At 45.7% G+C, this 26,997-nt stretch overlaps 1 protein-coding gene across 1 annotated transcript in view; it reads left to right on the forward strand.

Annotated features, from left to right (window-relative positions):
• NCBP1 (nuclear cap binding protein subunit 1) overlaps positions 1-26,997 on the forward strand; it is a 511,810-nt gene that overhangs the window by 311,890 nt on the left and 172,923 nt on the right. The window contains exon 19 of the mRNA XM_069236547.1: positions 20,152-20,255. Within this exon, the coding sequence (XP_069092648.1) occupies positions 20,152-20,255 (104 nt within the window). The remainder of the gene's footprint in view (positions 1-20,151; positions 20,256-26,997) is intronic.

Genomic DNA, 26,997 nt, shown 5'->3' on the forward strand with positions numbered 1-26,997 from the left:
TTATTATTACCAGTGAAACCAATATAACATCTCAACATTCACAAATATACATTTCTGACATTCAAAAACAAAACAAAAACAAATCAGTGACCAATATAGCCACCTTTCTTTGCAAGGACACTCAAAAGCCTGCCATCCATGGATTCTGTCAGTGTTTTGATCTGTTCACCATCAACATTGCGTGCAGCAGCAACCACAGCCTCCCAGACACTGTTCAGAGAGGTGTACTGTTTTCCCTCCTTGTAAATCTCATATTTGATGATGGACCACAGGTTCTCAATGGGGTTCAGATCAGGTGAACAAGGAGGCCATGTCATTAGATTTCCTTCTTTTATACCCTTTTTTGCCAGCCACGCTGTGGAGTACTTGGACGCGTGTGATGGAGCATTGTCCTGCATGAAAATCATGTTTTTCTTGAAGGATGCAGACTTCTTCCTGTACCACTGCTTGAAGAAGGTGTCTTCCAGGAACTGGCAGTAGGACTGGGAGTTGAGCTTGACTCCATCCTCAACCCGAAAAGGCCCCACAAGCTCATCTTTGATGATACCAGCCCAAACCAGTACTCCACCTCCACCTTGCTGGCGTCTGAGTCGGACTGGAGCTCTCTGCCCTTTACCAATCCAGCCACGGGCCCATCCATCTGGCCCATCAAGACTCACTCTCATTTCATCAGTCCATAAAACCTTATAAAAATCAGTCTTGAGATATTTCTTGGCCCAGTCTTGACGTTTCAGCTTGTGTGTCTTGTTCAGTGGTGGTCGTCTTTCAGCCTTTCTTACCTTGGCCATGTCTGAGTATTGCACACCTTGTGCTTTTGGGCACTCCAGTGATGTTGCAGCTCTGAAATATGGCCAAACTGGTGGCAAGTGGCATCGTGACAGCTGCACGCTTGACTTTTCTCAGTTCATAGGCAGTTATTTTGCGCCTTGGTTTTTCCACACGCTTCTTGCGACCCTGTTGACTATTTTGAATGAAACGCTTGATTGTTCGATGATCACGCTTCAGAAGCTTTGCAATTTTAAGAGTGCTGCATCCCTCTGCAAGATATCTCACTATTTTTTACTTTTCTGAGCCTGTCAAGTCCTTCTTTTGACCCATTTTGCCAAAGGAAAGGAAGTTGCCTAATAATTATGCACACCTGATATAGGGTGTTGATGTCATTAGACCACACCCCTTCTCATTACAGAGATGCACATCACCTAATATGCTTAATTGGTAGTAGGCTTTTGAGCCTATACAGCTTGGAGTAAGACAACATGCATAAAGAGGATGATGTGGTCAAAATACTCATTTGCCTAATAATTCTGCACTCCCTGTATTTCAAGCATATGACCGCCATGTTTATGCAGCAGCATGTTCAATTTGTTTTATTTTTGTGGCTTATGCTTGCAATAAAAAAAAAAAAATGCCCCAGACCCTTCGGTTTGCCAATGCTTGTTAAAGAGTACCAACGCTGCGTGCCCAGAATTATGTTTAAGGAAGTGTTTGATGGTCATCTAAGAAAGATATATCTGTAGGCACTAAAGTGCATTAGCCAGAATAAGATATCTCCTGCATCACAACTGAAATGTCTGGTGTCTCCCATGCTGTCAATTGTGTGCATTTTAGAAGGTGACCTTCCTTCTCGAACCACTTACATTTTTGCATCCGTCATTTCTTTGTTTTGCACTGAAAAACAATACTTTATAGCATGTGAGGCTGTAGATACACATGTTCTTGATGCCTCTGCAAACTTGTGCTGGGTCTCAAAGGTTGCAAGTTGCTTTTCTTTGAAAGGTCTTTCGACTCATGAGATATAGTGACTACTCCTTTTGCTGGTAATGCACATGTACATTGACTCCATTGTTAGGTTGTATTTTTTCCACTGTCTGGTCCTGTTGTGTTTTGAATGAGCTCCAGTTTGAGGTTGTCTTTCAGATTCTTCCATTAGGGATACTTCCCCTACCGTCGGTATTGTCTTTTCGGACACATACATTCCTTTCTTAGCCTTCTGGGATGAGAAGAAATCACCTGTGGGATCGCCAAATTCCGACAGACTCTTCGGCATGCCATTTTCTGGGCTCCACATCAAAGAGAATGAACTCCATTCTCTTTCTGCCCTAAGTGCTATACAAAGTTCCCCCGGACTGACCAGCATCAAGTCTGCAACCTCAGTTTGTCCCCGGACCATAAAGAGGTCTGCAAGACTGGTAAATCTTTTGGATGGAAAAAAGGCCCTATGGGATCGAAGGGTCTGTTGTCGCGAGATGTAACGACATGAGATCGAAGAAACCCCAGAAATCTTCAGACCGCAAGATGTTGAATAAGCCAGAGCAGGAGATAGAAGAGGCCTCAGGTGGCATTTTTGGTCGATGACGGAGTTGGATTTGGACATGGTTCTTGAGATGCAAGATCATCTTCCTGCCCAATGAACGGTGAGTACTGGCTCCCCTGTTCACCCCAAAAAAAAAACACTTCTCACCGATGCAAAGGTTACTGGATCACCACTGCCGTCAGGCAATGGTCAGTACTGAAATACTCGTTCAGATGCTTCGCCGTCAAGCTCCACACAGAACATCAAGCCTGTAGGAAAATGCCACTGTTGGCATGGTCACCCACCACTTTTTGCCTAGTGTTGATGCCAGCTTTGATTGGAAGTGTGCTGGGACCCTCTAACCAGGCCCCAGCACCAGTGTTCTTTCCCTAAAACTGTACCTTTGTTTCCACGATTGGCACAGCCCTGTCACACAGTTAGGTCCCTTGTAAAAGGTACCCCTGTGGCCAGGGAAGGTCCCTAAGGGCTGCAGCATGTATTATGCCACCCCCAGAGACCCCTCACTAAGCACATGCACACTTCTTTGCAGCTTGTGTGTGCTGGTGGGGAGAAAAGACTAAGTTGACATGGGACTCCCCTTAGGGTGCCATGCCCACAAACCACTGCCTGTGGCATAGGTAAGTCACCCTCTAGCAGGCCTTACAGTCCTAAGGCAGGGTGCACTGTACCACAGGTGAGGGCATAGCTGTATGAGCACTATGCCTCTACAGTGCCTAAGCCAATTCTTAGACATTGTAAGGGCAGGGTAGCCATACTGAGTATATGGTCTGTGAGTTTGTCATTATGAATTCCACAGCACCATAATGGCTACACTGAATACTGGGAAGTTTGGTATCAAACTTCTCAGCACAATAAACCCAGACTGATGCCAGTGTGGGATTTATTGAAAAAGCACAGAGGGCATCTTGGAGATGCCTCCTGTATGGTAGCCCAACTGCTAGTGCAAGGCTGACCGGTCTTTGCCAGCCTGCCAGTTCCAGATGAGGTCCTGACCACCTGGGGTGAGTGCCTTTGTGCACTCTGTGGTCAGAAACAAAGCCTGTCCTGGGTGGAGGTGCTTCACACCTCAATGGCTCAAGCCTGGTATTTAAAATGCCCCACGGCACTCCAGCTAGTGGAGATGCCTGCCCCCCAGACGAGCCCCCACTTTGGCGGCAAGTCCGGAGGGATAATGAGAAAAACAAGCAGGAGTCACCCCCTCAGCCAGGTTCTTGAGAACTCCTCCATCTTGCTTTGAAGGATTAGAACCAGTAGGGATAGGGATGTGCTCCCCTCCCCAGAGGGAGTGGGCACAAGGAGGTTGTAGCCACCCTCGGGGACATTAGCCATTGGCTACTCCCCTCTAACCCTAACAAACCCCTAAATTTAGTATTTAGGGGCAACCCAGATCATCAGATTCCTGAAGACCTAACAAGGGCTGCTGAACTGAAAACCCTGCATAGAAGAAAAGGAGACAACTGACTTGGTCCCAGCCCTACCGGCCTGTCTCCTGCTTCAAAGACCCTGCAACCGAACAGCGACATGTTCTGTAGGACCAGCGACCCCTGAAAAGCCTCCAGGGGACTGACTACACCACCGAGGATCAAGAACTCCCATGGGCATTGGCTCTGCCCAACAAGAAGACATCCATCTTTAAAGGGACTCCCACCTCGCTCCAGAAGCGTGAGTCCCCAACACTCTGCACCCGCGGCCTGTGTCCAAAGAAACCAACTGTCCGGAAAGGACCCCCACGACGACACTTGCAGAGGGAATCCCCGGTACCCACCCCTGACTGCGACTGCCCGGGACGAAGATATCAGACGCCTAGAAAAACTGCACCCGCAGCCCCCACGACCGTGGGAAAACAACCAGTAGGCGGCCCTCACCCTTGCCCAGTCGGTGGCTTGCCCGAGAGGCCCCCCTGTGCCCTGCCTGCAGCACCTAAGTGACCCCCAGGTCCCTCCATCGAGTTGTATTGAGAACCCGATGCCCTGTTTGCACACTGCACCCAGCCGCCCCCATGCCGCTGAGGGTGTGGTTTGTGTGCCTACTTGGGGCCCCTCCAGTACTCCTCCAAACCCCCCTGGTCTGCCGTTCGACAACGCAGGTACTTACCTACAAGACTGGAACCAGAGTATCCCCCCCCACCCCCTCCGCGTCTCCCTCCCCCACCGTCTCCATAGGCGCCCACCTTATTTGGCTCCTGTTTGACTTCTGCACCTGAACGGCCCTGTGTTGCTGGTGCTGGGTGTTTGGGGTTGCCTTGAACCCCTAACAGTGGACTACCTATACCCCAGAGATTGAACCTGTAAGTGTGGTACTTACCCCTGAAACTGTACTGTACTTACCTCCCCCAGGAACTGTTGAAATTGCACTGTCCACTTTTAAAATAGCTTTTTGCAATTTTAATGACAACTGTGTACAATATTGATTTGATTCAAAGTCCTAACTATTACTATGCAAAGTACCTTTCGTTTAACGTACTTAACTGCTAAATGAATCTTGTGGTTCTCAAAATGAATTAACAAAATAATATCATTCTTATCCCGACTCCCAAGGCCCCTGGGCAGTGGTTGATAACTATCTACCCACCCGGACACCTTCTCAAACATAGGGCCCGTCTACGCCTGTCTTTGATCGTCTGAGGCCGGGCTGGGCTCCGTCTCTCTATTCTGTTACTCAGATTCTGGGACCTGATTTGACACAAACCACAACATACCTGCTAGAAGGATCGTTTTGCTGCCAAGAGTCCGGTAACAACCTCAGCTCTAATTATTTGTATCTGTTGTTTTTATTTAGAATTATGGGGAAAAGGAAGGCTGTTGGCCCGCCGGCTCCACTGGAAGGTATAAAAAAGCAGAAAAAACGACCTAGGAAAACAACTATTAAACCTGCCCAAGGGGAATCGAAATCACTCGATGAGATTGATCAACTTTTCGAGGAGGTAGAAGCTATACTTAACAGCGAACTAGGCACTCATGGCCTTTTGCCCTTGAAGAAGCCTCCACTCCAACCTAAAACGATTCAGGAGTTTTTTATCAAGAATAGGGAAGCTCGACCAGTAAATACTGGGGGTTCAACAGATTGTGCAGGGAAATCATCTGCTGTTAATGCCACTGCTCCCTCTTTCCTGCAGGGTATCGTGACTGGTAGCAGTATCTCCAATCACTTTCAAACCCAGGAGATTTTGCACATGGAGGAAATGGAACGCACACCCCTACCATTGAGTCCGGAGATAAGGCTGGTCCCTAATATTCCATGCAAAAATCGTTTCGAGCTTCTGTCTGAGGGAAGCGCTGTGATTGAGGTCCACGACCCTCTTACAGCTGCTAGGGCTATTGAAGCTGCCTCTTCCCTGCCTATTACTACTGACATGTGTTCTGATGTGTCTGACAATGCAGCTAAATTGCCCTTAATTCTCCAGAGAGTAGACGAAATTAAGAATCTAGTCTTGCAGCTAACTAAACTGCTACAGGGGAATATGGCCAAACTATCGGGATGCATTTGCCAGAAGACAGAGGCAGAAGGGGCAGGTGGGACTTTGGCAGCTGATTCTGCTACATTTAATACTAAAGCACGTGAGGGGCTAATTAATCACGCCCAGAGAGCTGGATCCCATAGGAGGGTCGCTGAAGGTAGTATACCTTCCTATATTATGAACCCTAGAAATATACTCACTGGGTGCAATAGTATCCCCCTCGGCGGAGACAAGACAAGGAACGGGGAAGATCCTATTGGAAGCCTCTTTGCCCCATTGAACCGTCAGTCTGCTTCAAGGCAAAATCCTACTTCCAATTTACCGATAAATAGGGATAGCCCTCTGTCAACCAATAGGAAGTTATTTGACAACCATCAAATTAAGGATCCAGCTTGCATTTTTCCTTCTCGAAGAACAAATAGTGCTTTAGGCGGGACTCCTAATAGTATTGGTCCCAGACACAGAGCCAACACTCTTTTCCTAAGCAATGTCCCAAAGTTGCCACCCAGGTCTGTTGAGGACCAAGAGTCTAGACTTAATAAGGTTATTTACTGGATACGCAATCGACAGGGTTGCCTTTCAATTATACGTTCGGACATTCAAAAAACAGAAAGATGGAGTCCCCCTGGGTCAAACCTCGATGTAATCATGATTGTGTTCCACGATAAATTCTTGGCAGACCAACTTATTGACTCTGTTGAACGCAAGGGACAACACAAAGAGCTAAAAGGAGGAGGCATCAGGCTGGCCGCTAATTTAATTGACCCAAAACAGACTCCTGTGTTTGTCCCAATTGCTAATACCAATGAGAGAGGCTCTAGGGAAGAAGGCGTCTTTCTGCATCCGGGGCATGTATGACTGTCTGCCCAGGAAGCCGCCTATCAGGATAATCTAGTGGCACCTTCAATAGACAAATTAGAGAAGTACCTTGCTATCGAGTCGAACTATAAGGATGTTCCATCCCCTAAACATGGGGCTGCATTGGGAACTAATGGGTTATCCATTATGACTTGGAATCTTGCGGGCCTTGCTAGGAAATTGGATGATGTGGACTGGGTTACCTATATAAAGTCACAAGATGTGTGTCTCTTTCAAGAAACTTGGGCCGAGGGCCAACCAAGCATGGATGGGTTTCTTTCATTTAATATCCCTGCACTGCCTTCAGAGAAAGCAACTGGTCGCGCAAAAGGGGGTCTTTTAATCCTTTTAAATTCAAAGCTCCAATGTGACTAAGGTTTTAGAATTTGATTGTCCCGACTTGATGGGTTTACAAATTTCTTTTAATCAAAATGTTAACATAATCTTAATTAATGTTTACGCCCGTTCTGTTGCACGTGGTACAGAATCACACATTTTAACTTTACTCTTTGACTTTTTAGACACGCTACAAACTAATTCCTACTTAATTATTGCAGGGGATGTAAATTGCACTTTCGAACCCTCAGCGTTTCTTAGAGATTTAACTGCGGATGAGGACGAATTATGGGGTATTGCACAATTGGATGGTGATAGTTATCATCCACGCTCTCGTGTAGCAACTCAGCTTGCTACACTATGCTTAAAGTTTGGCCTAAGGGCCTGTAATGGTCGAACTCCTTCTGATTTAAACTTGGCACCGACATTCCTACGAGGTTCTGTGGCCAGCGTAATTGATTATTTTCTGGTGGATGTGCGTCTTTGGCCATTGCTGCTAGATATGAGGGTAGATTCAAGATGCGAGAGTGATCACTTTCCATTGTTGCTCACCCTTGCTGGGAATATCTTTGGTAGAACCTTGAATATGCAAACATCAATGGCCCCTCCCCCTATTTTAAACAATGCTTATACAAAGGTGAAGTGGCCAAAAGTCATGTCAAACCCCTATTTGCTATGTAAGATCTACCAAGTGTTCTTAGATAATCTGTCAGCCTATGAAGACTTCGAACCAGAAGCCATTCCACTTCTTGATATTCACGAAGATATGATGGTTAAACTTCAAAGTGTCTTTTATAAAAAGGTAGCCACGGCAAACCGGCAATATGGGGGTTCACCTAACAGCAGTTGGTTTAATGATGCATGCATGAGGGCTAAGACTGAGTTAAGGAAGGCTATACTGGCCGGGTATACGGGGGCAATCAAACAAGCAAGATTCACGTATAAAAAGATAATCCTACAATCAAAGAAAGCTTGGGAAGATGCTATTTGGCAGGACTTGCTAGATGCTACTAAAACAAACAACAATACGCTTTTTTGGGAACTGCTGACTAAGCACGAGAGAGGGGGTAGGTTTAAACAAAGGAACCATATTCAACCTGGTACCTGGGTGGATCATTTCTCTCTCTTGTACGAAGGAACTGTCTCCACTGGGACTGTCGATTGTGAGAAAGTGGGACTATACCCCCCCAATTTCACCCAATGCTAACCTTGCCACTTCTCCATCCAGTGGGAATCTATTTAACTCTGAAAGCTATATTTGCTTTTCTCTAGAAGAAACTGCAGACGCCATTAAATCTCTAAAGACAGGTAAAGCCCCAGGCCCTGATAAAATTCCAGGTGACCTTTATAAATCAGAGTTACCCATCTGGACCTGGTATATTAATATGCTGTCAAACAAAATTGCAAAAGGTGGACAGATCCCTGAGACGTGGAATGGTGCAGAAATTATTCCAATATATAAAAAGGGCAACGTAAATCTTCCAATTAACTACAGACCGGTCAGTTTAATTGACAACCTACAAAAAATTTTTGCAAAACAATTGTTAGTTAGACTGACGAGTTGGGTGACGGAGCAGCAGATCCTATCACCACTTCAGGCAGGGTTCCGCTCTAGAGTTGGCACGGTTGACCAGGTATTTAGGTTGACCGTGCTACACTGGAAATATGTAGTCTTGGCAAAGCAAACACTATGTCACTTTTGTAGACCTGCGCTCTGCCTTTGACCTGGTCCCTAGAGACAAGCTTTGGGGAGTGCTACACAAAAGAGGGGCACCATCTGATATCATTCATTTATTAACACGTATGCATGAAGGCACATACGCTCAAGTAAGATGGGGTAACCAAGGCGAACTGACTAACAAGTTTCCCATTAAAAGAGGTGTTCGTCAGGGATGTGTCCTAGCGCCACTTTTGTTTTCTTTATTCATTAACGAGGTGGTCCAAGAACTCATGACATGCCAGAATGATGCTCCCAGCTTAGGCAATCAGAAAATCCCAATTCTTCTTTTTCCGGATGACTCTCTATTGATCTCAAAGACCCCTATGGGGCTGCAAATTCTTGTGGATAGATTTAAATCATTCTGCTGGAATTTTGGTTTAGAGCTGAACTCGAAGAAAACAAAATTGATGGTGCTTCGCTCTGGCTCTCGTAAGAAGTGTACGATCAGGTTAGATGGAGCTATTTTGGACCAGGTTAGCTCTATCGACTACTTGGGTGTGAGGCTTACAGACTCACTCCTCTGGGACGAACAAGTCGGCAAGAGTGGCGGGCTTTTGCAACATCGGGCAGCATCCATATTACGCCTTTACAGGAATACGATCGCTAAAGTTGTGTCTCCAGCAGTAAAGATCTATGTGGCCAAGGCACAGGGTGCTGCTGTTTATGGTGCAGAGATTTGGGGCATGACAGATAGCAGTAGGATAACTAAAATTGAGAATAGCTTTGCTCGGGCTCTATGTGCTTGTCCCACTAGCACCCCATTAACCCCCCTTTTTTTAGATCTAGGGCTTAAACGTATAGCCGATTTGATTATCTTACGGCCCCTACTATATTGGGTGAGGCTTTGGGTAGTTCCTGAACTGGCTATATATAAGTCTTCCCTATTAGAATTGTTAAAAACCTCTAACTCCATGTCCATACCATGGATCAAACACGTATCTAGTTGGTTTTGCATGCTAGGACTGAGGAACTTATGGGAGAATCCTCAGCAACTTGTGAAGCCCCATGTAAAAGTATTGAAGAGAGCTTACTGGTCCCACATATGTAATAATTACATTTCTCAGAAATCGAATGGTCATTTAACTAACTCGTTTATTGATTTTAAATGGTACCCTGAGTTTGAACCATACTTAGATACAATACCTGATTTGTTAGGCAAAAGTTTGTATGCCAGATTTCGATTTGGAACATTACCCCTGAAGGCCTTAACGAGCAGATGGGGACCTAAGTCAAGCTCTGATACCTGTCCTGTATGTGGCATTCCTTCCGAAACAGTAGAACATTTTATGTTTTTTTGTCCCGCCTATTCAATCCCAAGGTTTAAATGGATATATAAAATCTGTAGGGAATTGAATTTAAGGAAATGTTTTTTAGCTTTGCGGATCTTAAAAAGCCACAATTCAAATGTGACAATTTACGCAGTAAGTAAGTTTTTAGCAACAGCATGGCGCATACGCACTTTTTATTTACAATGAGTTGAAATTGTTTTAAGACGGGCAAACATGGATCATTCTTTTTTTAAATTTTTCTATGACACTATGGTTTATATTATATTATATTATATTGTATTGTATTGTATTGCTTTGATGGTCTGTTGGCCGAATAAAGCTTATGTGAAACACACAAAATAATATTTTTCTATATAAAAACCTATTGGCCTGGAGTTGTCATTAAGTGTGTGTTCACTTATTGCTTGTCTGTGTGTGTGTGTGTGTACAACAAATGCTTAACACTACCCTCTGATAAGCCTAACTGTTCGACCACGCTACCTCAAATAAAGCATTCATATTATCTATTATTGCCTCTGTCAAGCCTCTTGGGGAACCCCTGGACTTAGTCCACACTCTCATTTTGATATAGTATATACAGAGCCAGCTTCCTACAGTAGACATCCATACCCATCGCTCTCTGCAGTGGTGGAACCAAAACAAAAATGTTAAAGGGGAGGCCTTTTCTAGACCCTGTTCTCAGACCATTCTGCTTACCTTTAGAATCTCACAGTCCCAAGGTCTCTGGGATCAAACATCACACTATGCACATCAATTACCTAGAACTTTTTGCTGTTCAACGAGCGCTGAAACCGTTCACACACCACCTAAACAGAGTTGTCCTGAACCGCACAAACATGACAACCATGTATTATGTGGAAAAAGGGTGGAGGGGCAATGCATTCTTGCCTTTCTCAGATGATCACAACAACCATCTACTAGCGGAACATCTCCCAGCGGCACACAACATTCTTTATGAGCAGAGTGCTGCAACAAGTACGTGAGTGGGAACTCCATCCACAAGTCCTGCTTCCCTACTGTAGGTCACATGTGCTTCAGATAGCCAGACATGAAGCTCTTACCTCTGTGTGACCCCCACCTCCTTTGGAAAGCCTGCTCTGGTAAAGATACCAATGAGGGCCCTAGCTGCTGCAGGGGCAATAGTAGTCCCCAAGGGAATTGTTTTCAGGATATGTGGTTGCATGATCCACTACAGCCAGTATGAACCGGTCTCCTGATACAGTTGGAGTGTCGAGGGGACCGACAATGTCAATTCCTACCATTTCAAAGGGAACCCCAACCACTGGAAGTGGAATTAAGGGTGCCTTTGGTTGGCCACCTGTCTTGCCACTGGCTTGACAGGTAGTATGGGAGTTACAAAACTCCTTCACCCTCTGGGACATATCTGACTAGTAGAAGTGGTTCACCAACCTACTCTGTTTTGGCTTGGCCAAGATGCCCGACTAGAGGGATATCATGGGCCAAAGTAAGGAGAAACTCTCAACTTCTGAGGCACTACCACTCTCCTAGTGACACCAGTGTGGTGTCTCTGGCCTCTATGAATGAGTTCCTCCTCCCAATAAGTCCAGTGGGAGCCACTGGTATCTCCCTTTTCCTAATCAGCAGCTTGCTGTCTCAGGTCTTCAAGAGTGGGACAGGCCCTCTGTCCCTAGCACACATCCTCCCTAGAGGGTCCCCCTGGGCCCAATAGCTGTGCTGTGTAATAAGGCCGAAGCTCCTGGGGCTCAGTTCCCTCTGGGGCAGATAGGTTTTCTCTCTGAGGAGAGGGAACCTGCTCTGGTATCTCTTTTGAAGCTGGTCCCCCAGTCTTCTTGCCCTTTCCCTTTGTAGGTTGGGCCATTATTCCAGATTCCAATTCTACTGTTTCACACTGAGCTTTGCTTTGTGCTCTGGTTTTGATGCACATCCATTCAGGTATACCCAGCATAGCTGAATGGGTCTTTCTTTTGACCTCATCCCATGCTGAGGACTCCAGATCATTTCCTAGCAGACATTGTACAAGTATTAAAGGAGATACTACCACCTTGTTCTGGCAAGTAACCCCTCCCCATTCTAAGAGTACCATCGCCATGAGATGTACTTTAGCCTGATTATCAGCTTTGAGGACTGTATATGTCTCACCTGTCAAATACTTATGAGTACACCAGCTTCTCAATCACCATTGTGACACTGGCACCAGTGTCTCTCAGTGCTTGAACCTTGATCCCATTAATATGAGACTGTTGTCTCTAGCTCTCCAGATTACGGGCCAGACAGCCAGGGCAGCTACATCTACCCCACCTTCTGAGATTAAAGTTGCCTCAGTAGGCTCACTGACATGGTTAGGCCCTACTTGGAATCCCATCTGGTGATTTACCACTGCATTTGCTGCAGGTGTGCTAGAGGCAGTCCTTTTTTGGTAACAGGTATGGTTTGCAGTTTGTTGTCCAAGAACCTTGCCGTCATGACTCCTAACATTTTCAAGATCCCAGTTTTTCCCTTTGTTACCCACCCATGGATTGTGAGGAGTCTCGGTACCCACACTCTCGTGCTGGTTTTTGGGGGCCTTTAGAAAGGGGTGGGGCCTCCTTTTTGTGGTATCCCCCACCAGTGGAAGTTTTGGTCACCCTTGTCTTGACCCAGAGGTCTGCCTTCTACCAACCTCTTGAGAAGAAAGTGGACCTAGGTCTGTTAGGTACTGATGTAACTTCTCCTGCACACAATTACTCAACAGATGATCTTCCTTCAATAAATTGTAAAGCCACTCATAATCATGCACATTGTTACCTTTTAACCAGCCACCTAGTGTCTTTACTGAAATGTCCACAAAATCTAACTAGGACGGACTCAAGGTTTTTCAAGTCTCGCTGAACTTGATTCTGTACTCGTCAGGAGTAAGCGCAAAGCCATCAATCAGGGTGCCCTTCATGAGATCATAGGACCTAGCATCTGCCTCATTCATTGTCAGGGGTCTATCCCTGCACTTTCATGAGAACATTTTCCAAGGAGAGGGCCCCAATGCTGTTTGTCAAGCTTTTTGGCAACACTGGCCCTCTCATAAGCTTTGAACCATTTGGTGATGTGATATCACCATCCTCATGTTTGGGGACTATCCCTTTCGGGAATATGGAGTCAGAGTGCCATACTCTGTCCCTAGATATAAGGTTGCTGCCACCATTCACGGGTGCTAAACCCATCTATGCTCTTTCCCTTTATATGGCCTGTATCCTGTCTTCCAGGGCAGTTCATCCATCTAGTCTCTCTGAGAAAATAACCTCTTTAGAGCGCGCTCTTCTCTGGCCCTCTTTAGAGCGTGCTCTTCTCTGGCCCTCTTTAGAGCGCGCTCTTCTCTGGCCCTCTTTAGAGCGCGCTCTTCTCTGGCCCTCTTTAGAGCGCGCTCTTCTCTGGCCCTCTTTAGAGCGCGCTCTTCTCTGGCCCTCTTTAGAGCGCGCTCTTCTCTGGCCCTCTTTAGAGCGCGCTCTTCTCTGGCCCTCTTTAGAGCGCGCTCTTCTCTGGCCCTCTTTAGAGCGCGCTCTTCTCTGGCCCTCTTTAGAGCGCGCTCTTCTCTGGCCCTCTTTAGAGCGCGCTCTTCTCTGGCCCTCTTTAGAGCGCGCTCTTCTCTGGCCCTCTTTAGAGCGCGCTCTTCTCTGGCCCTCTTTAAGACCTCTTTAGAGCGCGCTCTTCTCTGGCCCTCTTTAAGACCTCTTTAGAGCGCGCTCTTTTCTGGCCCTCTTTAAGACCTCTTTAGAGCGCGCTCTTTTCTGGCCCTCTTTAGAGAGCGCTCTTTTCTGGACCTCTTGTCTGGACCTTGAGGAACCTAATCCATCCTCACATGAGGGGGGGGGGGGGGGGGTTCTAGACAACTTCGGTTGCTTGTGGGATGCAGGTTCCACTCTTTCAAGTGGTGGCGGTCCAGATCCTCCTCTTCACTTGAGCTGCCCTTCTCTGCAGGGTCAGTGGTTCCATCAGTAGGATGGGCCAGCTCGTATTCGGCCAACAGCTGCTGGAGCTTTGGAGGTAGGGCTTGAGCCTGTTCTTTTTATAATTTTATACCCTTTACAGAGGGCTCTTAACAGCTTGTGAGAAAGCTGTAGGTAAGGGATGAGGTCGAGCTCCTTATCTACACCTTCTGTGGTGCTCATTTTTGTTCTAAAGTTGAGACCTTTTTGAGCTAGAGAAAGAAATCCTAACAGATTTTACAGTCCTATTTAAAGTACGTTTTTAAGATTTTTAAACTATTAAGCTACAGGGACCGAACCATGGCCCTCAGTTACTTTTAAGAATTTGGGGGAAAAAATACCCAATTCAAAAAATGCAATTTAAGTAAAGGCATTTTTTAGATTTACGTGTCTAGTCACTTATTGCCCAAGTGGTATCGGCAGATGCAAAGTCAGACCACACCACTGATCCACCAATGTAGGAAGCTAATGCTCTATTTTGTGGTAGTGTGGGTGAGCAGTTATGCTTATCAGAGGGTAGTGCTAAGCATTTGTTGTACTTGGAGGCAAAAAATGACACACACTCAAAGAATAAATCCGAGACAGTCTAGAAAAATAACACTTCTTTTTATATATACTTTAAACCCAAGAACTTCGTAATCAGGTAAGTATGTTTTCAAGCATAAATTTAAATTTAAAAAAAATTAAATTTAAATTTAAAAAAATTGACACAGTGCAGAATTCTTCAATGTTAACCTATGGGAGGAAAACACAGTCCTCAAACAAGCATTTAGTGATGCCTCACGGGACAAATTTTGTTGACTTAAGGTTAAGTACTGGGCAAGGGTCGTGACCACACCAACAGGTCACTCCAGGCAGCACTGGGGCGGCTAGGTGCAGAGGTGATGTACGCGTCTGGTGCCCAATGTATTTCAATGGGGAGTGGCCTCTGTGAATTTAGGCTGCATGCTATGGCTGGGGTGCCAGTCTGGGACAACCAACAGGTGCGTTGCAAGCATATGGCGCTTGGAGAAATAGGTGCTCCTTTGGTCCTCTTCTCCAAGGCCCAGGGGTGACTGATGCAGGGGTGCCTTCGAAAAAGACTTAAGTCTCCCATGAGCAGCGGGCCTGCTCTCCAACCAACTCCACAGAAAAGTCTCTGCAGCATCCGAAACCGCAAACACCTGAAGTCACCACTGGACCCAACGTCACCAACCTGCTGGGAAGTGGGCATAACCTTAACCCTAGTGGCCTCATTCCTTCCAAACAGACGCAGGAATTGAAAAAGTGGTGTTCACTTCAGCTCGTCCACCTTAAGGGTTGGACCAGCATGAAGTGGGCACACCTCCTAATGTGCCTAATTATCCTGCATTTTAAGCTGCCAAAAGTTGGGACAGGACAGGGGAGTCTGTCATCTCTCCCATCTGGTGAGACCTGGGTCGCATTACAAAGGGGGCTAGTCCTTTGAAGCTTTCCACCCTGAAATGTTCATCCTGCCTGCATTGCAGGCCTTTGTCTCTGGCCATGTAGCTGGGAAACCCGTAGTGACCAGTGTCCAGCGAATGTATTTAAAATAGCTTCCCCGTTGACTTACTATATATAAGAATCGACAGATAGAAGCGTATCAACTCATGCATATATGCCCTCACATGTGTCCTGATGCGCCCAACCTTAGAGGTAATTTACTCCTGGCTCATACAGTGGTAGGGGACATGGCACACAGGGTTGTGACCGGTCCTGTTTTCAATTGTATCTGTACCATCACACACAGCCTGCAGTGGCAGCACTGTGTGGGTTTGGTGAGGGTGTTCCTGAGGGGGGGGAGGCACAACTGGTGCTGCAGCCTTCAAAGAACTTCCTTAGTACCCTAGGTACCAGTGTACTATTTACTAGGTACTTACAGAGGGTGCTAAAGAGTGTGCCAATTGTGGAGAAGAACTGTGCAGTTTTAGGAAAGAGCTCTGGCACTGGGAACCTGGTTAGCAGGAACCCAGTGCACTTTCAGTCAAAATCACATCAGATATCGGGCAAAAAGTTGGGGCTAACCATGCCAAAAAGGGGCACTTTCCTACAGCTACTTTCAAAATGGGGGTTCCCAAACATAGACCTATTCGCAACAAAACAAAGCTTAAAATGCCCACACTTTGCCTCCAGTTTCCCACACCCTCTTTCCAGTGGCAATGCTCTTTGGATGAACTGGTCAGGGATATTAGCCTATGCTTTCCTGCCACCCCCTCTCCTTCCATTTCTGGGTCAGAAGCTCAGGCAAACATCCCTTACGTTGATCCTGGTGACCCCCCCACATTTACTTGACAGCTGTGGTTCACCACTCTTCTAGAACTGTCAGTAGTTCCTGGCAAGAAGCTCCCACTCAACCTCGACCTTCTCACTCCGAACCATGGACAAATCAGGCACTCAAATTCCAAGGAATTAAATCTTGCGATATGTCCCCCTAAAGTCTCAGAATTCGGATACCTTAACCTGCCTCAAGAATGCATGGACATTTTTAAGGTAGCACATAGACACACTAATAGGCATATTCTACCGCAAAAATGGAAATGTTTTGTATGCTACTGTCTAGGCAAACGATGGAACCCTTTCAAGGTCTCAGTGCAGGGTATTCTTTCCTACCTTCTTCATTAGTAAACAAAAAAAGACTTAGCGTACATTTCCATAAGATTACATTTAGCAGCCATAGATTCCAGTCATTAAAGCTTTCATGGAAGGGCTCAAAAGACTGATTCAGCCAAGGTCACCTCCAGTGCCTTCTTGGAATATTAATATTGTACTAAAAAAACTCATTGGTATACCGTTTGAGCCTTTACATTCATGCCCCCTTTACTTTTTTGTCATGGAAGGTGACATTTTTAGTAACTAGCACTTCACTTAGGTATGTTAGTGAGCTCAAAGCTTTAACTCTGCAAGAACCCTTTTTTCTAATACACAAAGATGAAGTAATTCACACCAATGCTAAGTTCCTACCACAGTGGTGACTCAATTCCACCTTACACCAATCCATTGAGTTACTGTAGGAAAATGCCTCTCGTGGTATGGTTCCCCCCTAACTTTTTGCTTTTTGTTGATGCTAGTTATGATTGAAAATGTGCTGAGACCCTGCTAACCAGGACCCAGCACCAGTGTTCTTTCCCTAAACGGTACCTTTGTCTCCACATTTGGCACAGCCCTGGCACACAGAAGTCCCTTGTAAAAGCGACCACTGGTACCAAGGGCCCTGTGGCCAGGGAAGGTCTCGAAGGGCTGCAGCATGTATTTTGCCACCCTGGGGGCCCCTCACTTAGCACATGCACACTGCCTCACAGCTTGTGTGTGCTGGTGGGGAGAAAAGACAGTCGACATGGCACTCCCCTCAGTGCCATGCCCACAACCCACTCCCTGTGGAATAGGTAAGTCACCCCTCTAGCAGGCCTTACAGCCGTAAGGCAGGGTGCACTATACCACAGGTGAGGGCATAGTTGCATGAACACTATGCCCCTACAGTGTCTAAGCAAAACCTAAGACATTGCAAGTGCAGGGTAGCCCTAAAGAGTATATGGTCTGGGAGTTTGTCAAACACGAACAACACAGTTCCCCTAATGGCTACACTGAATTCTGGGATGTTTGGTATCAAACGTCTCAGAACAATAAATCCACACTGATCCCAGTGTGGGATTTATTGAGAAATGCCCACAGAAGGCATCTTAGAGATGCCCCCTGTATACCAGTCCAACTACTAGTGTTAGGCTGACCAGTTTCTGCCGGCCTGCCACATCCAGACTGGTTTCTGGACACATGGGTAGAGTGCCTTTGTCACTCTGTGGCCAGGAACAGAGCCTGTACTGGGTGGAGGTGCTGCTCACCTCCCCATGCAGGAACTGTAACACCTGGTGGTGAGCCTCAAAGGCTCAAGCCTGGTGTTACAGCGCCCCAGGGCACTCCACCTAGTGGAGATGCCTGCCCCTTTGGACACAGCCCCCACTTTTGGTGGCAAGTCCGGAGGAGATAATGAGAAAAATAAGGAGTTGTCACCCACCAGTCAGGACAGCCCCTAAGGTGTCCTGTGCTGAGGTGACCGCTGCCTTAGAAAATCCTCCATCTTGTTTTGGAGGATTCTCCCCAATAGGATTAGGCATGTGTGCCCTCCTCCCCACAGGGAGGAGGCACAAAGAGGGTGTAGACATCCTCCAGGACAGTAGCCATTGGCTACTGCCCCCCAGACCCAAACACACCACCTAAATGGAGTATTTATTGGCAACCCTGAGCCTAGTAAATCAGATTCCTGCAACCTGAAACAAGGACTGCTGACCTGAAAGCCCTGCAGAGACAGCTGACTTGGCCCCAGCCCTACCGGCAGGTCTCCAGACTCTCAGAACCTGCACAGCTGGACCAGCAACCTCTGGGGATTCAGAGGGCTGACCTGCACCCAAAGGACCAAAAGGACCAAGAAACTCCTGTGGACCACGGCTCTGTCCAAAACAGTTACCAAGAAACCATCTTTAAAGAGACTCCAGCCTCCCTCCGGAAGCGTGAGTCTCCACACTCTGCACCCGACGCCCCCAGCTCGTGTCCAGAAGAACCAACACCGCAGAGAGGACACCCAGGCGACTCAATCTCCCTGCACCCCCACAGCGACGCCTGCAGAGAGAATCCAGAGGCTCCCCCTGACCTTGACTGCCCGGTAACAAAGGAACCCGACGCCTGGAAGAAGCACTGCACCTGCAGCCCCCAGGCCCGAGAGGAACCAACTACGGTGCAGAAGTGACCATCAGGCGGTCCTCATCCAAGCCTAGTCAGTGGCTGGCCCGAGAAGGCCCCCCACCCCCTCCCCCCCCTGTGCCCTGCCTGCATCGCCAGAGTGACCACCGGTCTCTCTATTGATTAATATCTACAACCCGACACCTACTTTGCCACTGAGGGTGTATTGTGTGTGCCTGTTTTCCCCCCCCCCCCCCCCGTGCACTACAAAACCCACCCGAGGACGCAGGTACTCACCTGCTAGCAGACTAGAACCGGAGCACCCCTGTTCACCATAGGCACCTATGCTATTTGGTCCCTGCTTTGACCTCTGCACCTGACCGGCCCTGTGTTGCTGGTGCTGGGTGTTTGAGGTTGCCTTGAACCCCCAACGGTGGGCTGCCTATGCCTAGGTGACTGAGCTTGTAAGTGCTTTACTTACCTGAGACACTAACCGATACTTCCCTCCCCAAGGGACTGTTGATTTTTGCAGTGTCCGCTTTTAAAATAGCTTTTTGGCATTTTCGCCAAAACTGTGTACATTACTATTTTAGTTCAAAGTTCCATACTTACCTGTGTCAAGTACCTTACAATTTATGTACTTACCTAAATTCTGAATCTTGTGGTTCTAAAATAAATTAAGAAAAGGCTATTTTTCTATATAAAAACCTATTGGCCTGGAGTTGAGTCTCTGAGTGTGTTCTCATTTATTGCCTGTGTGTGTACAACAAATGCTTAATACTATCGTCTGATAAGCCTACTGATCAACCACACAACCACAGAATAGAGCATTGGTATTCTCATTTTGCCACTATCAACCTCTAAGGGAAACCCTTGGACTCTGTGCACACTATGTCTCACTTTGAGATAGTATATACAGATCCACCTTCCTACAGTTATCATTCTTGTTTGCGCAACCTGATACTGTTGCTGAAAGAGCTCATAACACTAGACGTTAAAAGGAGACTTAGGTTCTACATTGGTCTTTCCAAAGTTTTTAGTTCTGTCAAACAGTTTTGTTCCTTTTTCACCACCACTCAAAGGCAACTCTATATCTAAATCGGGCATAGCCAGGTGGATTGTAAAATGAATCCAAACATGCTATGCTAAAAGCCCTTCTTAAAGCACACTTCACTCGCAACAAAGGAGCAACTATGGGCCATATGTAAGGCAGCTGCATGGTCCACACCACACAACTTCACCAAGCATTATTGTGTGGATGTCTTAGCACTCCAACAAGACACAGTGCTACATACACTTTCTCGGACAACTGCAACACACAGGTTAGCTACTACTTTTGCAGGGTATTGCCTTACAGTCTATGCAGAGCATGTGTATCTACAGCAACACATGCCATCACAAGTAAAATGTTATTTATCCAGTAAGCATCTGTTAGTGGCATGTATGTAAGTAACATTTTCCTTTTGGCAAGCTGTGCAATTAGCATGAATATTAAAGTGGAAGCATATTGTTCTAACGTGAAATGGAAACCTATTTTTTAATCAGACTTTCCTTTTGTATTTACGTAGATGATAGCTGTGCTTGTCGACAAAATGATCAGGACACAGATAGTAGACTGTGCTGCAGTTGCAAACTGGATCTTCTCCCCGGAGCTCTCGCGTGATTTCACAAGGTAATTATATTAGTGCTTTAATACTGAAGCATTGAGGTCACATTAAATTTGTGGGAGGGATCTTTGAACCCTTTCTGTATCATTGGAGCCCCTGACCAGCCACTGGATTTAGCACAGCTGACTCTGTTCTGAAAGTGTGTTGAATTGGACGTCCACCTCCTCTCCCCTAAGACACAATGATATATCTTCTATATTTATATAATGTTCTATAAAGTAGCTCATTAATGAGTTGGATCCATTGCTAGCAACTTCCCTGCCTCACAGCTGCCAGTGGCTCCACCACAAAAGCTAATGGAACCAGCGGCAATAGACAACCCTGTGTGGTACCTCTTCCAACCGCACCTGCTTCTGATATTAATTTACCATTTCTAACTCGTGCTGTTAGATTGGTATACACCAACTTAGTCCATCCTAGAAAGCCCTGTCCCAGCCTCAGCACTCATTACCATTTACCGATCGTTCCACTTTAGGAAGTCATTGCACTTTTCTATAACCAGTGATAAGACCAGGGCCGGTGGGCAGGGGGTGTGACGGAATCTTTTAATATTCTCCATGGTACTGCCCTGCGAGATAACTGTTTGGTCCTGATGAAGCAGCTTTTCAACTCTATGGACGAGCCTGTTTGTTAAAACCTTATTTCTACTTTTAAAATCTATATAGATCTATAAGAGGAGGTGTATGTTGGGTTCTTATCTTTCTTTTGAATGGCAACAATGACTGCCTCTTGTAGTGTTGGGGGCAAACTACCCTCCTCTCTTGCTGCATTATAAATGTTTGTGTGCCTGAGCACCGTCTATCCACAAAAGTGACATAAAATTCCAGTGGAAGCCCATTAATTCTCAGTTACGATCAATAGGTTCTTTGTGCATTGAGAAGAACATTATCTTTTACTTGCGTGTGCAGTACAAACCTTTTTATGAATGTATTACAGTTTAGCTGTGCAAACAATGAAGCTCAAAGTATGTTTAAACCATATTGTCACTCTAGTGGCTAAAAATATAGCCAGCAAGTGTTCTCAAGTGACTAGAATGTTTTACATTTTTGTACAATATTGCCTTATCAACCATTAATGTGTGTGCCTGTACAATTTATATCTAGGTTCTTCGATTATGTATGTGCTATTTATAAAGAGCAAGCCTAACCAGAATCACTACTGATAACTTTTCAGCATTACTTAAACGTTTTAAAACCACCTCCCAGTTTGTAGAACCGCAAACTTTCTCCACACACCTGGCTCTAAAGAATGAGGCAGGGTGATTTGTTTAGTGTTATAACAGCAATTGTTTGTAAAAGTCACAACCCTGACATCACCCTTCGATATCTGACTGTGGCCAATACATTGATCTGCCCACAAAAATGGATGATGGTGTCTGGAATTTTCAGAAATTAGTGTCTGCCTATGGTATCTATTCACTAAAAGGCACAAGGCTTCTGAAAAACTGTGATAAGTTTAGCAAATTTGAGAAACCCTTTCTGCTGTGAAGTCTGAGGTAAGGCCTCGTACCTTTTTTTTTTTTGTGTTAAAACGAGGCACAACAGTGTATTTTGCTTAAGGTGTATATATATGTTCGATGGCATGTGTAGCTGCAGATACACGTGCTGTGCACATCCCGCCATCTGGTGTTGGGCTCGGAGTGTTACAAGTTGTTTTTCTTCGAAGAAGTCTTTTCGAGTCACGAGACCGAGGGACTCCTCCCATTTCGACTCCATTGCGCATGGGCGTCGACTCCATCTTAGATTGTTTTTTTTCCGCCATCGGGTTCGAACGTGTTCCTTTTCGCTCCGTGTTTCGGGTCGGAAAGTTAGTTAGAATCTCGGAAAAAACGTCGGTATTGTTTGCGTTCGGTATCGGGTTAGTTACAACAGATCGACACCTAATTTTGAAGAGCTCCGGTGGCCCTTCGGGGTTTTTTCGATCCCCCGTCGGGGCCTGGTCGGCCCGGCCACGTGTGACTTCAAGGCTGATGGAACGGACCCCATTCCGCTTCTGTCCAAAATGCCATAACAAGTATCCGTATACGGATCAGCATCTGGTCTGTAACTTGTGCTTGTCCCCAGAGCACAAGGAAGATACTTGTGAGGCCTGTCGAGCGTTTCGGTCGAGAAAGACGTTGAGACCGAAGAGCCAGAAGACTGCAGATGCCGTCGACGCCGACAGGACAAGAGCGTTTCGAGGAGGAAGAGGAAGCTTTCTCTATCCACGAGTCGGACTCGGAAGAGCTTGAGGCCGAAGAAATGCCGAAAACCGTGAGTAAGACGTCGAAACATAAGACTCATGAGAAGTCAACAAAAGCCCAGGGGACGCCACCGCCAACAGGCCATGGCTTAACCCCAAAAATAGGTGACCGATCCAAGGCACCGAAAAAGGGCACGCTGGTGTCGAAGTCATCCGACTCCGGTCGAGATACCGCCACACAGCAATCTCGGACCCGAGACATCGGCTCAGAGAAATTTCGGCACCGTGACAGCGGCACCGAACAAATTCGGCACCGAGACACCACCACGCCGAAAATTACAAAGGTTTCTTCGGAGCCTAAAACGACGTCCGAAAAGGTTTTGGTTCCGAAACATCCACCCTCGGAGCCGAAAACAGGTTCCTATACAGAGGAACAAGGATTGTCCTCCCAAATGCAAAATCATAGATTCAGAGAGGAACTTCAAGCAGTAGAGCCAGACTATACTCAAAGGAGGCTCCACATTCAACAAGACACAGGGAAGATAACCACTCTTCCCCCAATTAAAATAAAAAGAAAACTTGCCTTTCAAGACAAGGAGCCACAGGCAAAGGTGGCAAGGAAAACAACTCCACCACCGTCTCCACCACCATCAGTGCACACATCACCAGTAGCAACTCCTCCACTGATGCACTCCCCGACTCATACTACCATGAGTCAAGATGATCCCGATGCATGGGACCTTTACGATGCTCTAGTATCGGACAACAGCCCAGACTCGTACCCTGCCAGGCCGTCCCCACCTGAGGACAGTACATCTTACACACAGGTGATCGCAAGGGCAGCTGCTTTCCATAACGTCACCTTGCATTCCGAACCAATTGAGGATGACTTTTTGTTTAACACGCTATCCTCCACTCATAGCCAATACCAAAGACTACCTATGCTCCCAGGAATGCTAAAACATTCAAAACAAATCTTTCAGGATCATGTTAAAGGCCGAGCCATAACTCCAAGGGTGGAGAAAAAGTACAAGCCACCGCCAACAGATCCAGTTTATATTACAATGCAGTTAACACCAGACTCAGTAGTTGTCGGGGCACCTCGTAAGAGAGCAAACTCTCATACCTCGGGGACGCACCACCTCCAGACAAAGAGTCGCAAATTTGATGCTGCGGGCAAAAGGGTTGCAGCACAAGCAGCAAACCAATGGCGCATTGCCAATTCACAAGCACTTTTGGCAAGATATGATAGAGCTCACTGGGATGAGATGCAACATTTGATAGAACACTTACCCAAGGAGTTCCAAAAAAGAGCACAACAAGTGGTGGAAGAAGGACAAAGTATCTCTAATAATCAGATACGGTCTTCAATGGATGCAGCAGATACGGCTGCAAGGACAGTAAATACTGCAATAACAATAAGAAGGCACGCATGGCTGCGCACGTCAGGGTTCAAGCCGGAAATTCAACAAGCCGTGCTAAATATGCCATTTAATGAACAGCAGTTGTTTGGGCCGGAAATCGACACTGCTATTGATAAACTCAAGAAAGACACTGATACAGCAAAAGCCATGGGCGCACTCTACTCCCCGCAGAGCAGAGGCACATTTCGCAAAACACCTTTTAGGGGAGGGTTTCGAGGACAACCTACAGATACCACAACATCACAAACAAGGCCCACTTACCAAAGCCAATATCAGTGGGGAAGTTTTCGGGGGCAATATAGAGGGGGACAATTCCAAAAAAATAGAGGAAAATTCCAAAGCCCCAAAACTCCTCAAAATAAGCAGTGACTTACAAGTCACACATCCCCATCACATAACACCTGTGGGGGGAAGACTAAGCCAATTTTACAAACATTGGGAGGAGATAACAACAGATACTTGGGTACTAGCAATTATCCAGCATGGTTATTGCATAGAATTTCTCGAATTCCCTCCAACAGTCCCACCGAAAACACACAGTATGTCAAAACAACATATAAATCTTCTAGGATTGGAAGTTCAAGCATTGCTCCAAAAAGAGGCAAAAGAATTAGTACCAAAACAAGAACTAAACACAGGAGTTTACTCACTGTACTTTCTGATACCCAAAAAAGACAAAAGTCTAAGACCTATACTAGATCTCAGAATATTAAATACATACATCAAATCAGACCACTTTCCCATGGTTACATTACAAGAAGTAATCCCACTGCTCAAACAAGATGACATGACAACACTGGATCTAAAGGATGCATATTTCCATATACCAATACATCCTTCACACAGAAAGTACCTAAGGTTTGTATTCCAAGGGATACATTACCAATTCAAAGTGTTGCCATTCGGAATAATAACTGCGCCAAGAGTTTTTACAAAATGTCTAGCAGTAGTAGCTGCACATATCCGAAGGCAGCAAATACATGTGTTCCCGTACCTAGATGATTGGTTAATCAAAACCAACACGCAAATACAGTGTTCACAACACACAAATTATGTCATAGAAACCCTACACAAACTAGGTTTCTCAATCAATTACTCAGTCACACCTTCTGCCGTGTCAAACACAGCAATACCTAGGGGCAACAATCAACACAGTAAAAGGAATTGCCACTCCAAGTCCACAAAGAGTCCAAACATTTCACAATGTAATACAAGCCATGTATCCAAACCAAAAGATACAGGTCAAATTGGTAATGAAACTGCTAGGCATGATGTCTTCATGCATAGCCATTGTCCCAAACGCAAGGCTGCACATGCGGCCCTTACAACAGTGCCTAGCATCACAATGGTCACAAGCACAGGGTCAACTTCTAGATCTGGTGTTGATAGACCGCCAAACATACATCTCGCTTCAGTGGTGGAACAGTATAAATTTAAACCAAGGGCGGCCTTTTCAAGACCCAGTGCCACAATACGTAATAACGACAGATGCATCCATGACAGGGTGGGGAGCACACCTCAATCAGCACAGCATCCAAGGACAATGGGACATTCAGCAAAGACAGTTTCATATAAATCACTTAGAACTGTTAGCGGTGTTTCTAGCGCTGAAAGCATTTCAACCCATAATAACCCACAAATACACTCTTGTCAAGACAGACAACATGACAACAATGTATTACCTAAACAAACAGGGAGGAACACACTCGACACAGTTGTGTCTCCTGACACAAAAAATATTGCATTGGGCGATTCACAACCACATTCGCCTAATAGCACAATTTATTCCAGGGATTCAGAATCAGTTAGCAGACCATCTCTCTCGGGATCACCAACAGATCCACGAATGGGAAATTCACCCCCAGATACTGAACACTCACTTCCGAATTTGGGGAACGCCACAAATAAATCTATTTGCAACAAAAGAAAACTCAAAATGCCAAAACTTCGCATCCAGGTACCCACAACATCAGTCTCAGGACAATGCACTATGGATGAACTGGTCAGGGATATTTGCGTACGCTTTTCCCCCTCTTACTTCTTCCATATCTAGTAAACAAGTTGAGTCAAAACAAACTCACTCATACTAATAGCACCAACATGGGCAAGGCAACCTTGGTACACAACACTACTAGACCTTTCAGTAGTACCTCATGTCAAACTACCAAACAGACCTGATCTGTTAACACAACATAAACAACAGATCAGACATCCAAATCCAGCATCGCTGAATCTAGCAATTTGGCTCCTGAAATCCTAGAATTCGGGCACTTAGACCTCACACAGGAATGTATGGAGGTCATAAAACAAGCTAGAAAACCTACCACTAGACACTGCTATACAAATAAGTGGAAAAGATTTGTTTATTACTGCCATAATAATCAAATTCAACCTTTACACGCATCTGCAAAAGATATAGTAGGATACTTACTACATTTGCAATAATCAAAACTAGCTTTCTCTTACATTAAAATACATCTTACTGCAATTTCAGCTTACCTGCAAATTACGCACTCAACTTCATTATTTAGGATACCAGTCATAAAAGCGTTTATGGAAGGCCTAAAGAGAATTATACCACCAAGAACACCACCAGTTCCTTCATGGAACCTCAACATTGTCTTAACACGACTCATGGGTCCACCTTTTGAGCCCATGCACTCTTGTGAAATGCAATACTTAACGTGGAAAGTTGCATTTTTAATTGCCATCACATCTCTAAGAAGAGTGAGTGAAATTCAAGCATTTACCATACAAGAACCATTTATTCAAATACACAAAAATAAAGTTGTTCTACGGACAAATCCTAAATTTTTACCAAAAGTAATCTCACCGTTCCACTTGAATCAAACGGTAGAATTACCAGTGTTCTTCCCACAGCCAGATTCTGTAGCTGAAAGAGCACTACATACATTAGACATCAAAAGAGCACTGATGTACTACATTGACAGAACAAAACTAATTCGAAAGACAAAACAACTATTTATTGTCTTTCAAAAACCTCATACAGGAAATCCAATTTCAAAACCAGGCATTCCTAGATGGATAGTTAAGTGCATTCAAACCTGCTATCTTAAAGCCAAAAGAGAACTGCCTATTACACCAAAGGCACACAACCAGAAAGAAAGGTGCTACCATGGCC

This window comes from Pleurodeles waltl, chromosome 1_2, assembly GCF_031143425.1.
Source record: "Pleurodeles waltl isolate 20211129_DDA chromosome 1_2, aPleWal1.hap1.20221129, whole genome shotgun sequence".
NCBI lineage: Eukaryota > Metazoa > Chordata > Amphibia > Caudata > Salamandridae > Pleurodeles > Pleurodeles waltl.